This window comes from Cajanus cajan, chromosome 6, assembly GCF_000230855.2.
Source record: "Cajanus cajan strain Asha chromosome 6, NIPB_CcT2T_4, whole genome shotgun sequence".
Lineage (NCBI taxonomy): Eukaryota > Viridiplantae > Streptophyta > Magnoliopsida > Fabales > Fabaceae > Cajanus > Cajanus cajan.
The window spans coordinates 41,624,618-41,641,047 of record NC_138522.1 but is presented as its reverse complement, the minus strand read 5'-3'; the positions used below and the strand labels follow the sequence as shown (position 1 = coordinate 41,641,047).

General features: G+C 30.9%; 1 protein-coding gene across 1 annotated transcript; it reads left to right on the top strand.

The window, feature by feature from the left end:
* The first annotated feature begins 445 nt into the window (after positions 1-445).
* Positions 446-4,062, top strand: TPR12 (Tetratricopeptide repeat (TPR)-like superfamily protein). The gene is made up of 7 exons (XM_020374345.3): positions 446-1,571; positions 1,805-1,997; positions 2,145-2,317; positions 2,485-2,818; positions 2,906-3,110; positions 3,212-3,312; positions 3,454-4,062. The coding sequence occupies exons 1-7, from the start codon at positions 712-714 to the stop codon at positions 3,604-3,606; spliced, it is 2,019 nt and encodes a 672-aa protein (XP_020229934.1). The 5' UTR covers positions 446-711; the 3' UTR covers positions 3,607-4,062.
* Positions 4,063-16,430: the final 12,368 nt, after the last annotated feature.

Here is a 16,430-nt window from a genome sequence, read left to right as displayed (position 1 = left end):
ATATCTTATTTTTGAAGGTGATTGTTAACTAGTACCTCTCCTTAGTTGTTAAGAGTCTAAAAAACTATCAAACAAAAAAGTGATTTTTTAAAATTTTAAATATATTAAACATTGTTTTGAAAAAATATTTTTTAGTACCTTAACAAATCTGTTATCAATTTCGTCAAGGGAACACACTTTAACACACAATTTTAGTTTATTTTGTTTTTTATAAAAACTTTTTATGCAGAATTTAGCGACATTGGAATCACAATAAATAATCACGAAGAATACGAGATATACTTAAAAATTAAATTTCTCTTTTCCTAGCAGTACAGTAGCAGGATCATATCCGGTTAACAACAGGAGATCTAAGCACAAACACAAATTGGTGCCTTTATATTTTTTATAGCACATGAACAAAATTGTAATGATACAAACTCATGCGTGTGTTACTACTGTTTTGAATCCTCCACACTTGGCAGTGTCTCCAAGCCTCAAAAAGAGCTCAAGTAGGTTTCTTGGAAGCCACTCTTGAAGGCTACGACTTTATATATATCCCCCACAAACGACACGTCTTACATAAACTCCATCACATTCAAGCCACCACTTGACGATTTCACTTTCATAATTTCCCTCAGCTTCTTTTATTTTTCTTCGTGTCATAGTGACTTCAACAAACGAATACACACACACGCAGTTGTTTCTGTGATACCTCACCAATCTTGAAGGATGGCAGCGAAAGCCAAGAACAAGGTTCAGATTGAACTGGGATGCGGTTTGTTGGGGAGAATTTTCCATCTCAAAACCAATAACAGGCCTAGAAAATCCTCTGTCCATTCACTACCCGTGAAGGCTTGCAACACTGCACAACAGAGGGATCAGGCTAAAGCAGAATCCAAAACCCCCCCAAACCATGAATCAAAGGTTCCAAGAGATAGCACCACATCGAGAAAAACTACCTCTAGTAACCGTGCACCTTCTGCACACAGAAACACTCCAAATGGGAGACCCTCTGATGCTGCAAGAACCTCAATTCAACAAAGCCATGACTCAAATGATGAGAGTAAACAACAGAAAGAGCAGGCTCTGGAGCTTGCTAGGATAAATACAGGCACCAATCAGCAGCAGTACAACGAGACCAAATCCCCAGCCAAAGAATTTGTGTTGCCAATCACTGGGAATTTGCTTGTGAATAGCAGCCCAAGAACTAGTGTTACCAAGAGCAAAGAGTTGAACTTTATGTCCAGTTCCTGTTCTTACAACAACAAAGGCGTAATGGGGAATATCATGAGGAAGAACAGTGATGAGGTTACGCAGTTTCGGAGTCCAAGGAACAACAGAGTGGACCCTGAGGTGTTGAAGTCCATGGGGAATGAAGCCTACAAGCAGGGAAGATTCGAAGAGGCTTTGGCTTTGTATGATAGAGCCATTGCTCTTGACTCTAATAAGGCAACGTATCATTGCAACAAGAGTGCAGCTTTGATAGGCTTGGGAAGGTTTCTGCAGGCAATTGTAGAGTGTGAGGAAGCTATACGATTGGAGCCTTCCTATGAAAGAGCCCACACCCGTTTGGCAACAATTTATTTAAGGTACTCAACATTAATCATCATGGTATATTGATAGATATTCCACGTCGACTAATGATAAAATTAACAAAAAAATATATAAGAGACGACATTCATCTTATAAACCAATTTTGTAAAGTTGAATTAGATTTATAATCCACTTTCTAAGATATATGTATGTATATGTATGTGATATGTTGTATTTAATATGCCTTGTTGTGTTACTTTTCCTTAGAGAATTGCAAATTTGATTGCAGGTTGGGAGAAACAGAGAAGGCACTGAATTGCAATGAAACAACTCCATATGTTGATTCCGTACTCGCTTTCCAAACTCAGGCTCTTGGAAATCACCTTAGCAAATGCACTGAAGCTCGGAAAGTCAAAGACTGGAAAACTGTATTAAAGGAAACACAGGCTGCAATATCCTTAGGCGCTGATTCAGCTCCACTGGTTAGTTTCTTTGCTCTGGCGTTTTAATAACACTCACAAATGGGAACCCTTTTTTTCTGCTTTGATTTTATACAAGTTCCATTGTGATTGATCAATATATGGCTATGGTATGCCTTATGCTGATTAAAGAATGGTTATGTGTACCAGGTGTATTCTTTACAAACTGAAGCCTTGCTAAAGCTCCTAAGACATCAAGAGGCATATGCTACCTACGAGAAAATGCCAAAATTTGACCTTAATTGTTGTAACAAATTATTTGGCCCGGCTCGTAGCGCTTACCTATTGATGATAGGCGCACAAATTTACTTGGCAGCTGGCAGGTTGGTGAAAGTGCTTTATTTATTATGATGTTTAAAAAATTATTGATACATGATTTATGTATTTTGCAAGACATGTAAACGAAGTATACCAATTTAGAAAATATAGGGCCCATAGATATACTACCTGATTCAGGACTGACCCCTATTTGCGTTTCTGTGTCTAACAGGTTTGAGGAAGCTGTGACATCGTCTCAACAAGCAGCTAAACTTGATCCAAGCAACAGTGAGGTAAATGCAGTGGTGAGAAGGGCCAGAGCAGTTGCATCAGCCAGAATGAGTGGTAACTTACTCTTCAAGGCATCAAAATTCATGGAAGCGTGCGCTGTGTATAATGAAGGACTAGAGCATGATCCTTACAACTCAGTTCTGCTATGCAATAGGGCAGCGTGTCGTTCTAAGCTTGGTCAATTCGAGAAAGCAATCGAAGATTGTAATGTAGCACTTTTAGTTCAGCCTAGTTATAGCAAGGCAAGGCTGCGGAGGGCAGATTGCAATGCCAAGGTGCCTTAATTTCTACTTCAATAATAACTTTAGAATATACTTGTTTGCAATTAATAACCTCTGTATTTAATTTTTAACATATAATAGTTGGAACGATGGGAAGTTGCCATTCAAGACTATGAAATGTTATTAAGAGAAAAGCCAGGGGATGAGGAGGTGGCCAGGGCTCTGTTTGAGACCCAGCTCCAACTCAAGATGCTACGCGGTGAAGATATTAAGGACTTGAAATTTGGTTCAAATTTGGTTTTAATTTCGAGCAATGATCGGTTTAGGCATTATGTAACATCACCTGGTAAGTCACATTTGACAGAGGAGTGTGTTACTAGAAGAAAAAAGTGTTAATATTTCTCTTACAAGTAACAAACATTGACCAGTTGTGGGAAATTTGAACAGGGATGTCTGTGGTGCTCTTTTGCAACAAGGCAACACACAAGCAAGTGTTATTGGTGTTGGAGCAAACCTGCAAAAGATTTCCATCGGTTAATTTCCTTAAGGTTGGTAATTTTCATGTGAGAAAACAACATAGCATCTTTATGTAGAAATAAAAGAAAAAAACTTGTCTACCAAATGGCCCTGCATTGTGAATAAAAGAAAAGTTACATTATCTCTTACTTATAATTGATTTACATTTTTAGGTGGAGATTGAAGACCACCCCTACTTGGCGAAATCAGAAGGTGTGAACTCCATCCCAGCCTTCAAAATATACAAGAATGGATCAAGGGTTAAGGAAATTCCAGGCAACAACCACGACTTGTTAGAAAAATTAGTTAAATTATATATCAGATGAAGATAATCACACTTCTTCGAATGACAATATACACCGCAGGAAGTGAAGAAGTGTATCAGATTTTTCAGAATCGAAAGGAAGACACTGAAAATAAATCAAGCTGATTATATGTGCTTCATAAATTTGGTCTCCTTGCTTACAAGGCAGAGGAAGCATGGCCTTGTTGCAACCTGTAGAGAAGTTTATAGGAAAAGTAATTCTTTTGTGTTAGTAATTAATTCTTTAATACTTTCAACGTTTGAATAGTCTGCAATTCTTCATATTCAGTGCATATTGATTTGGGAAACCTAAACATTTTTTTTTCGTTGATAAGTTATATACACTTTACAAGAGTGGTTATTTTTGTGGTTATTTTTTATTGTCATTCTAAGTTATGAGGAATATAGTAGAAGGAACACAATTGTTGTACTTGTACATTACAAAAACTTTCTGGTATATGTGAACTTCTGTTTTCAATTGTTGTCAACTTTCAATAGCACAATAGGTTTAAACAAAGAGGTTGAAACATTCTTCAAGTGTTTTTGTGTTTTTCCGCTGAAACAGGGCCCCACACATAGCATGCTTGGGACTATGTTTCTTTTCTTCCATCTTATATGAACTCAGTATGTTAACAAGGGAACTGTAAGCCAAAATAGCCGAGCAGTGTAGTATATCAAAAAAACTTAGATTTAAATATATTTTTAATTTTTTAAATTTAAAGTAAATATTTTTTAATCAATCTTTTTAATGTTTATAAATTTTAAAAATTTTATTTTAATCCTTATATTTAAATTTTATTAGAAAATTTATTAAATAAAATGTATTTACTAATATTTCTTTAGTAAAAATATCACACTAAAATTAATTGATGTTACATAATTTTTTAATATGTCAATTTTAAATATTTTATTGATAATTTAGAGGATTAAAATAAAAATTTTAAAAATTATATAAACTAAAAAAAATACAATTTTAAATTTGACAGACTTGCAAAAATTTATTATTCAAGCTGTCAAAAGCTAGTTTTTATTATATTCTTCAATTTGATACACTGTTATGCATTCATGCATAGACAAATCTATCATGGACCACAAATGAAATCTATTTTAGAAGAAGGAAAAAGGAACATTTGTTTTACTGTTGAACCTACATTTTGAAAGGGTGGAAACTGGGAATTAACTTGGAAGAGGTTTGTTAAATTCGCGGACAACCTATTATTCTTTAGTGTCTGAGAACAAAATAGCATCTCTGGATTTTCGTTATCACGGCCAAATTTGCGATTAAATTCTATTACATGTTTAATTTTGAAATTAAATTTTTTAAATATAAATTCTATATACACTCAAAACAACCTATAAAAAGGAAATTCATGAGTGATAAAAGTGATCTATCTAGTGAGTGTTTACTAACCCTCAATTTAATAAATAAAATTGAGTCAAATAAAATATTATTGTGTTTAGTTTAGGAAATTTTAGCATGTCATTAACTTTATGTCGGACATTCATGTGGATGTCTTCTCTTCTTTACCATTTTTATTTTTATGTATAAAAAAAAAAAGCAAAATAATTTTCACGTAATTAATTTGGAAACTCGACCACAATGACCATTGATTTTAGTAAAATTATTCTATATTAGAAAACATAAATCCTAAATCCTAAAGCTGTCTAAATCAAAAGAAAATTTAAAGAAACTATAATTCAAATTCGGTTGTTTGTACCCTCATCCTTTCCCCTTAATCGGTAAGAAAGCTGAAACATAAATCTTGGGAAAAATGGATGAGAGTCAAAGTAAAATGATGAGGGTGGGTGGGGGACGCAAGAAAAAGAAGATTGATCACAAAGATTGTGTCGTGGATAGTAAAACACACTGTGATATAATATCATATCATGATTATTCTAATTAATACCTCGTGTGTCAGAGTTTGACCCTACTGTTGAAATATTTATATCTAAGCAGGTGATGTTAATACATCGTTTCTTTATATAAGAAATAAAAGACGAAAAAAGAAGAAGATAAAAATAGGCTTTAAGTGAAACATATTACATTTATGGAGGTAAAGAAATGATAAAAGTGAAAATGATATAAATATAATTTAAATAAAAAATAAAAGATATGAAGCATGCGTGTGAAAAAATTTATTTACTTTAAGAGTAGGTCTAATTAAACTTATTTCACTCAATAACTTATGTTTTATATTAAATTTTAATAATTCAATTATTGAATTAAAAATTCTTAATATATAGATAAAGTTTACAAATTTTTAAAAATTTTGAAAACTATTTAATATTTCATATCATTTAAATCAATGTATAAAATATTTTTATGATTATTCATAAATTTGAATTAATGAAATATAATATTAAAAAATTTAAATTTTTTAAAAATATTACAAACTTGATCTATACATTATAAAATTTTTAATTTAATAATTAAATTATTAATTTTTAATGTAGAATATGAGTTATTAATTGAAATAAGTCTAAGTAGAATTATTTTTTTGTCCTAGTTCTTTTTGGTTCGTCTCATAGGTACATCAAACTGGATACCAAGGAAATGCAACTCTTCTGCCTTTTGCCACCTTACAGTTTGCATCATGCATCGGTTCATAACCTCTACTAGGCTTGGTAAAGGTGATTCTGATCGAAAAGTACGACTAAGTATCTATTGTTACTTTGGGTAATGATAGAAAACAAAAGAAGAGAAGGTAAATACTAGAGGGCATCTTGCATGACAATTTCAAAGTATATCTAATACTAGCTCAGGGCACATAGTTAATAGAGGCTTGATCACAACAATTGTCAAGAGCCTGAGGTATGAGCCTCTTTTGATAAAGAAATCGTAAAACTTAATCAAAATATTTAATAATTGCAAGTCAGGAGATGTAGTCCCCGACACTGACATCGAAAACTTGATGTGAGAAAATGTAATAAATTATGAAATTCATAGGGACCACATGTTTAACCTAATAATTATTAATATTTAGCTAAATTAAAACAAACGAAATATAAAAATACTTAAAGGTTAAGTTGAGAGTAATTTTAACAATGATTATAAGTAAAATTTAGAAATAAAAAACAATAGTAATAAAAGATTTTGAGTAGTTTATTATAAAAGAAATTTTCAAGATTAAGGGTTTACTCAATGAGTTCATATATGTTCAAATGTTTTATCGAAATATTTATTTATTCTCCTTGATGGTAAATTAACCTAAGGCATCCTTCATCCCCTCTTAGGATACAAATGTGTATTTAATTGAATTGCTTCTTATTCTCGTAGTAGTTATGTTCAATTAAATCCTTTAAAATCTATGTTAATTTAGTTGACTCTTAAAGGATTAAACATATTCTCATGTTAAAGTCTGAGTCTATTTATTTAGGCTCTAATATTTAGGTTCACTTTTCAATACCTCCCTAAATATCTAAAATTGTGAAAAATAGTAATGAATCGCTTCACATATGTAATTTGTAAAGAAATAAGATCAAGAGATAACAAGAATAAACAACTGAATAATTCATAAAAACTTCAAGGTTCTTAGGGACTAAGTCCTAATCCTAGAAAAATGGAGACTACTCATACATGTTCATAGTAGTTCTTCAAGAAGAAAAGAAAGAAAACATGTAAGAAAACAGACTTAAGAATCGAAGAAATCCAAACGTGAAATCCCTATCTTCAATCTATCTGTAAAAGTGTAAAATTAAAGTGTTTTTATCATAACCTATATTGTTTAATTTATAATCTAGAAAACCTAAAAATTTGGCTCAAAAATAAAATCCTAATGATAAGATAAAACGATATGTTCAAATTTTGAAATCAGTAACAGTTAGATCGTATCATGGGCTTGACTAGAGTCAAGACTATGATACGTTTTGGTCTTGATGCTTCTCATAAGATTGTCTTGACTAGAGTCAAGACTATGATACGTTTTGGTCTTGATGCTTCTCATAAGATTGTTGAGATAGTCACAGGCATGACTAGTTAGTCACAATTGTGACACTTTTTAGTCTTGGCTCTTTTCACAAGTCTCGAGATTGTCACGAGCATGACTTATAAGTCACAACTATGATATTTTCTATTGGTCCTTTTCTCATTCTTTCTTATCTTTCTTTATTGATCTTTCTATGAGATCATATCTTTAACTAAAAATATATACTAATAATACAACAAAAAAGAAATGTAACAAGCTTAAAAAAAAACTAAATTTAAAGTAGTTTCTATGGTGAAACATTTTATATGGTACATAAAGTACCTCTAATTAGTTTAATGCTTAAAGATAAAAATATGATAAAATGTAAGACATCAATTAAGGAGCTCAGTAATTTCTTGAACCACTTATATATATAGAAAGAGGCAAATAATTCAAAATTGGTTTAGCATTTTAAAAATGTCTTTGACCTGCATATATATTTGTGTCATTTTCCTTGTTTAAAAGTTAAATTGTAATGACATTATCTTATATGTTACCGTAAAAATAATTTTTTTTATAGTTGTAAAAATATTAGAATAACGAAGTTAGCAATAGTGTGATCACGAAAGTCAAGGTATAATTCATTGATTTTTAACTGATGTATGATAATATGAATTAGGTAATTGTATCAAATAGATGATAAAGCTAGCTTGTTTGAAGCGAGTTATTAAAGTTAGAGAAAATAACAAGCAAACTATAATCAAAAATAGAAAGAAAAACAAAGTTTACCTCGTTTCCATTAATTGCTACCAAAGGCAATTTCTAGTGGCAACGATGCCTTTCCCCTCCCCACTTTGTCTTCCTTGTTCTTCTATCTTTTTTTTCTCATTTCGCTCTCTAGCCACGATGTCCACAATGGTGTTGTCACGTCACCATCGCTCACCCCTCCCTTTGATTGTTCTCCTCATTCGCTAACAAACTTAGACTACCTAAATCGCATACCCTATATGAAAGCTACCATGCTCCTTCGTTGCCACTGATCAAAGGAAGTGGCATGACCAACACTAGTCGCCATCCTTTTTTACCTCACAATTAGGGCTAGAAATGAGTCAAGTTGAATTGTGTTTGATTTAATTCAGTTCGACACAATAACATTTGGCTCAACTCACAACTTAACTCGAGTTTGATATAAATCTTTTTTCAGCTTAAATTCAATTTAGTTCAATCTCACTAGAAACTCAGTTTAACTCGTTAGCTCAAATCACATTTAACAAGACTCAATTTTTTTGAATTTTATACGTTTCAAATTTTTAATTTAATAATAAATTTTAGATAAAATGACTATTAAATTTTTTGCAAAAGACAACAACTTATTTTATTAATTTTGCAAGATTATAAGGTACCACTCTAAAAAGAATATAATTGTAATTAAAGTTTGTATAAATTAAAATTACTCCACCTTGCATAAAATAATAAAAAAAAATTGAATCTATAACCATAAAATTTTAAAGTGTTCACGTTTTTTATATTATTATTATTAACTTATAATTGAGTTTTGGAAGTTAATTTAAATTTTAATAAATTAAAATTAAATAAAAAAGTTAACTATATAATTTATATATTTACATGTTATGCAACCCAAGTTAAGCTTATTTATTTATCCAACTCATGTATTTACCTCAAGTTTAATTTATTTAATTCATTAACCAAATTTAATGAATTAATTATTAAAATTAATTTAATTTATTTGGTTGATGAATCAAATTTAATGAATTAATTATCAAAACTAGTTTCGAACTATGTTCCGCCACTTGTACTCACGAAAATTTTTTGACCTTTGCCTTCTATTACTTTTTATTATTAATCCTTTTTTTTCTTCTTTTTTTTATTAAATGAAGTCTTGGGCTCACAGTGTCTTCCTTTCCCTTTATGTGTGGTACGTGGGGGTTAGGCCCATCAAATTTGCCAACAAGTTCCTTTTCTCTTTCTTTGAACGCGGGTTGCTTCCTAATAGCAACAGGCCTTTTCAGTTTTTTTTTTACTTTTCTTTTTCTTCTAGGATTAAATTATTGACCAATATATTTGAGACAAATAATAGTGCTAATAATCCACAGCGTAGAAAAATTATATTATTATTAAATATTTATGACTAAGTTAATATTAATGATAATAAATCTCTGATAAAAACATTATTGAGATGTGACTTTTTAGTATTGATTAAAATTTTACTTCTTTATTTAACAATGACAATATTTGAAATTATTGTAGCAAAGTCTTTTATTAGACAAGTGATTAATTGAATGTGACATTCTCTTAATCATAGAATTTAAATGTATAAATTGTGACAACTTGTTATTTTAAAGTTCTTTTCTAATTCAATATATATATATATATATATATATGATAGAAATATTTAAAATCATTATAACACAATTTATCTCATAAAATATTAATTGGATGCAACATTCTCTAAATACTAGAGTTTTAAGGTTCAAGTTGTGACAATTTGAGACCTATAAAATTTTTATCTAAAATAAAAATATTAAGATAAACAAAACCTATATACCATAATGATTAAAATAATAATAATGTCAAATCAAAATTAAAATTTTCTAATAAATTGACTTTAACATACACTCTGTCAATTTTATATTTTAGGACATATGAGTTGTGACAATTCAAAAATCTTAAATTTAATAAAAATAAGGTTTAATTAAAAAAATTTATCTCACAAATATTTTCTATTCCAAAAGAATTATATAACTTTGACTCTCCATTGCACCCAGAGATATGTAAGAGCAGGAGGTTACTCCTATCGAGCTAAAAATAATAATATTTCTTTCGTTTGATAACAAATGACAATGTAATTTATTTTTCACTAAAATAAAATAATATTTTTTAAATAAATAAATTAAGTAAAAATTACAAATAATTTGCTTAATTAATTAGAGGTAACCGTCTTCATAATAGGTGTTATAGACTAATACATTCTCTACACACAAATTGATTCCTGAACTCAAAATTTATTTTCACATATCATTTTCTATTTTGTGATTTTTTTTCAATGTTTTTCATTAAAATTAGTGGTGACTTCCTGTTTTTAGTTTATTTTCATCGTCTTATTGTAATCCTTGTTGCAACAATATGTATGTCTATTAAGGTTATAAGAAGGTGTAGTGAAGGAAATCCAATCTCATGCATTAGCATATATATATATATATATATATATATATATATATATATATATATATATATATATATATATATATATATATATATAATTAAAGGTTCATTAGGATACTATTGTACAAAATCTTATAGTTTTAAAGTTTTATCTTTATCAATAGTAAGTTTACTTAAACTTACTTCACTTAATAATTTATATTTTATATCAAATTTCAACGATTCAACTGTTAAATTAAAATTTCTTAAGGCATAAATCTATTCTACAAAATTTTAAAAATTATTTAATATTTCATTTCATTAAAATTCAAATTGAAAAATAATTATAAAAATATTTTATACGTTGATTTGACTTAATAAAAAAATATCAAATGGTTTTCAATTTTTTTAAAAATTTGTAGAATTGATATATGTATTAAAAAAATTTAACTCAACGAATTATTAAATTAAAAGTTTTTAATATATATGTGTGTGTGTATATAAAGGGAGTATCATTTGAGAATAATTTTGTTAGAAAAGAATGACAATTTATCGTAATTGTCTCTATTAGTATTCTTATTATCATCGTTATTGTAATCGTCACCACTACCAATGTAATACAACCATCACTACAGTCGTCATGGTAACACCACCATCTTTATCGTCATCACCACTACATATTGTGTTGTAGCACCTTCGTGCAACTACAAGTGCCCTCAACATCAACAAACCATACAATGATCCACTCCTCGAGTTCACATGAGAGTGTGTTAACCAAGGTTTTAAATTGCAGACCGCATCACGCATTGCGGCTGCGGCCTTGTCCGCAACGGCATCGGACCGCAATTGCGGTGAGATCGTAAATCACAGATTTTTTTGTAATGTAACGGTGTTGTATCTGCAACACCTCCGTTTTGAATTCGCAATACGACAACTTGAAGGTTGGAACAGAGAATCGTTTTAAAAAAAAAAGTAAATTTTTTTTAAAAAAAAAAAAGTAACTTTCGGGAATCTTTTCAGAGAAGAGAACAGAGAATCATTTCAGTAGATCAATAATGGTTCAAACTTTAAAATGACTTAAAAGGTGAAAAACAATAACATAGAACTTACACTTTCATTCGAAACTCCCTTTGTATCTCTACCAAGAAGAGGAAGCTTGCTTGTTAATTAATTGTAAGTTTTCTGCCTCTTATCCCTATTTTTCTTTGTTGTTATCGTTGATATCCTTGTCAGTGTTGTTGCAGTGCCGCACTCTCAAATCCATTGGTTTCGCGGTAAATAGTGATGAATCTGTGATTTTGGCTTGATTTTGGCTTGAATCGCTTGATTTTGGTTTGTCGCTATGGTGAATCTAGAATTTGGGATTAACGGTGCCAATCCATCAACCCATACAAATGGATACCTAGCAATTTCTTTTAATATAATTTTTTTACTGAGTGCTGCAAGTTAATGTGGCATGGAAAAAGATTAGAATAAAAGGTGGATTTGGACGTGGGCCTTTGGGCCTTGTGGCCTTTAATGAGAATTTCAAATGGCCTTTAGAGATTAGACATGTGAATCTCCTCCATATTGTATGGGCTGTTGGCAAGCCTGATAACATGAATCTCTAATATTTTAATTTTATATTAGATTATTATTATTTATTATTATTAATGTAGCATTGAACCATTGAACCTTGTGTGGCTGTGCCCCACTTCGAATTACTTTCACTTGCCCAAAGGGTTCTTAGGGACACTTTGTTATTGTTTCAGTTATTATGAAACAATAAAATGAGAAATATGGTATATATTCTATTTTATTACTATCATGAAGATTTTTTAATAACAAAATAGAATAATAGATTTTCTATTTTATTATTGCAAAATTCTTCATACAATTAAAAATTGTTTAGCCAGTAAAATGACAAAAAAATATTTTTGTTAGTAAATGTTTTCTACCATGATAATCACTAGCGAATATACAAATATTGTAATAGTAAATAAAAAAAAATATAATTATAATTATTATCTAATTTAAACGAAATGAAATTAGCATATCTTAAAAACTAAACTCAAGTTATTTTATTTTTATAGAAAATGTATTTTTGTTAGTCAATTAGGACATTCTCACTCATGGGATTAAAAAAATTATCAACTTCAACATATTTTAACGGAACTAATTTAATAAATAAAAAAGTGAAAAAAGTACCAACAGGAAATTTGAATTGTTTTAGAATGATTTTCTAGTTATTTTTTAAGATACATAACATGTATATCTTTTAATAAATTTATCGTTTTTTTACTTATTTTAGTTATAACTATGTAATACATCATTCTTATCCTAATTAGATGTAATAATTAACTTTTAATAGATTCCAAATTTCAGTACATATTTTTAGAGGGAAAAGACACATAGGATCAAAATCGAAAAGAAAGATTAAAAAAAATTAATAAATAGGAAGATAAATCTTTCTCATTCATTTAAAAACCATTATCTCTCGTTACAAAAAAAAAATCATTATCTCTAATAGTTAAGAAAATATTTGCTAGACATTTTCCCACTTAAGCTTTCACCCCTGATTTACATCTCACATCACATGAGAGATGGTTAAGGATCTGTTTTAGTTCATCAGGTACAAAGAGCCCATACTTAAATAAATATGTGTATTTTAAAATAATATGGTTAAGAAATCGCAACAATGTCCAATGTAAACTTTGTCAAAAAAATAATAAGGGGTGGCATTACAAGATTGAAACAACACATAGCACATGATAAAGGTCAAGTAGCAGGTTGTCCAAGAGTCACGTCATTTTTTAGGGAGAATATGATGAAACTTCTCAAAGATAAAAAAGAAAAGAAAATTGAATTTAGAAAAAGAAAAGAAGAATTTGAATCTCGATTAAGAAAAGATGATGAAGAAGATAGTGACGAGGAGATGAGGATACTTCGCAACAAAGCATTAGATCACAACGTGAGTGGGAAGATAGACAACGATTCAGACAACAAACAGAGAGATCTAATAACATTTATGAATAAGGTGAAAGCTTTCGCATGAGTGTTAGTCAAACTTCAAGAAAAGAAGATGCTACTTTTGCTTTAAGATCTACAAATATGGATCTTTTGAGAAGTAAAAGTATGAAACAACCAAAAATAGGTGGGGTTCTTATGAAAATATTAAAGAAAAAGCTCGGATAAGCGGTAAGCAAGTTTATAATTTATGAACGCTTACCTATGAATTTATCAAATTCTCCATGGTTGCATAATTTGATTATTGCAACAGCTGAGGTAGGACCATCAGTTAAATGCCCTACACCTTATGAAGTTTCTTATGTGTATTTAGAAGTTGAATATAAAAGCATGCAAGAATGGATAAGCAAGTTGAAAACTACATGGAAGGAAAAAGGAGTAACAATAATGTGTAATGGTTGGACAGATAGTGTAAATCATACACATATTATGAATTTTCTAGTGTATTGTAGCAAGGGAACTATTTTCTTGAAATCTATTGATGCTTCTTGTGTTGATAGTAGAAATATTGATTACTACTTTTAGTTATTGGATAAAGTTATGGACGAAGTGGGAGAAGAATTTGTAATTCAAGTTGTTACAAATAATGAAAAAGCACTTAAAGCAGGTGGTCAAAAGTTGATGGAAAAGAGACAACATTTATATTGGACTGCATGTGCAACACATTGTTTGGATGTTTGTTTGTAGGATATAGGAATAAAAAAAAGAATGTGCAAAAGTTATTAAGTGATGCAAAAGTAGTAACAACTTTTATCTACAATCACACATGGATTGTAAATCTCATGAAAAAATACATTGGAGGTAGAGAAATTGTTCGTCCTGGTGTTACCCGGTTTGTAACACAATTCTTACAACTTCAAGCAACTGTGCAACAAAAGCAAGGCTTGAGGAACATGTTCAACTCTGAAGAATTTAGACAATCTAAATTTGGAAGAGACAAAAATGGATTGGCATTTGAAGCAAGACAAATTGTTATTGGCAATGATTTTTGGAGCAAGGCTAATGATATATTGAAGGTATTTGAGCCTTTAGTAAAAGTTTTGAGGCTAGTTGATGGTGATGAGAAACCAACAATGGGTTTTGTTCCTGAGTAGGAACACTCCTCTCGTCGTTCTTCCTGCTTGATCTTCTAAGTCTTCAGTCCCGATCGAACACCCACCGTCTTTAAAGGATGGGGAGGGTACCTGCAAAGGCACTCCAACGATCAAGTAAGTGTTCGGTATAGAGCAATAAATGCCTTTATGTTGAATAGTAACGTACCTCATTTATGTCACACCACCTGTATATTTATAGTGACATATGCGGGCCTGATGGGCCTTCATCCTTGGGAAATGGGTAATACATGACTTAACCTTAATCTTGTCTTAATCTGGTATGGTAATTAATGCATAGTAGGCATTTGGCTTGCCACGTGTTTATCATAGGCTCTTTCTTCAGGTTTTCGGTTAAGCATAAGGCCGAAGGGGTGCTCGGCCAAGCTTGTGGCCGAAGGGGTGTTCGGCCAAGCTTGGGGCCGAAGGGGTGTTCGGCCAAGCTTGGGGCTGAAGGGGTGTTTTGAATAGCTTCAGATCCCTTCTCTTTGGGTTTTTGGCTACCCACGAGACCGAGGGAGTGTTCGGCCAAGCTTGGGGCCGAAGGGGTGTTCGGCCAAGCTTGGGGCCGAAGGGGTGTTGTGTTTCATCGGCTAGGGCACTCCTTTCGGTCTATTGCCTGACCTGAGGGGGCAGTTGGTGTGGCTCCTTGGTTCGGGCCCCCCTTTTCGGCCTATTGTCCGACCGAAGGGGTGCCAATTGGTGCGTTTCATTAGTTTGGGCGCCCCTTTCGGCCTATTGCATGACCGAAAGGGTGCTTACTAGTACAGGTTTTATATATGAGGCAATTGATCGAGCAAAATAATCAATTCAAAAAAGTTCTCGTTATTATTCTCAATACCAACAAATAATTGATAAGCGTTGGAGATTCATGCATTCTGATCTTCATTCTGCTGGTATGTCATTATAATTTTACTTTTATTATATAAAGCAATACATTAATACGTACAATTATAGATATATATTGATTAGCTATTTATTTTTTAGGGTTATTTTCTTAATCCACAATTTCAATATGGAGTTGAACATGAATCTGATGTATATCGAGAGACATTTGAAGAGACCAAAAAGGTCATTACGAAATTGGAGAGAAACATGGATGATCAAATTAAAGCTTTGAACTCGGTTAGTAATAAATTATTATATTTTTTTAAATTATTGTTATATAACTATGTATTGATATCTTATACAATATAATGTTATATAGTTGCTAATGTTTAAAGACATGGGTGAAACATTTGCTACACCTCAAGCTCAAAGAGCTTGGTCTAGAATGAATCTAGGTAAATATAGTTTCTTCCTTTCTCAATAAATAAATGTATTTTTTTTTATAAATAATAACTTTTTTTTTGCTTGGTCTCTTAAAAAGCTGAATGGTGGTTGATGTTTGGTTCATGCTCTCCTGAACTTCAACGTCTGGTTATTAAAGTTTTAAGTCAAACAACTTTAGCCACAAATTGTGAAAGAAACTGGAGTACGTTTATCTATATTCATACAAAGACAAGGAATAGGCTTAAGTACAGAAAGTTGCAAAAACTTGTCATTACACATTACAACATGAAATTGAAAATGAGGCATCAAATGAGAAAAAATCAAGAAGAAATTGAAGCAAGTTTCAATCCAATTAATCTTGATTATATATTTTGAGAAGATGATCCATTATCTCCATGGATAGAAGAAAG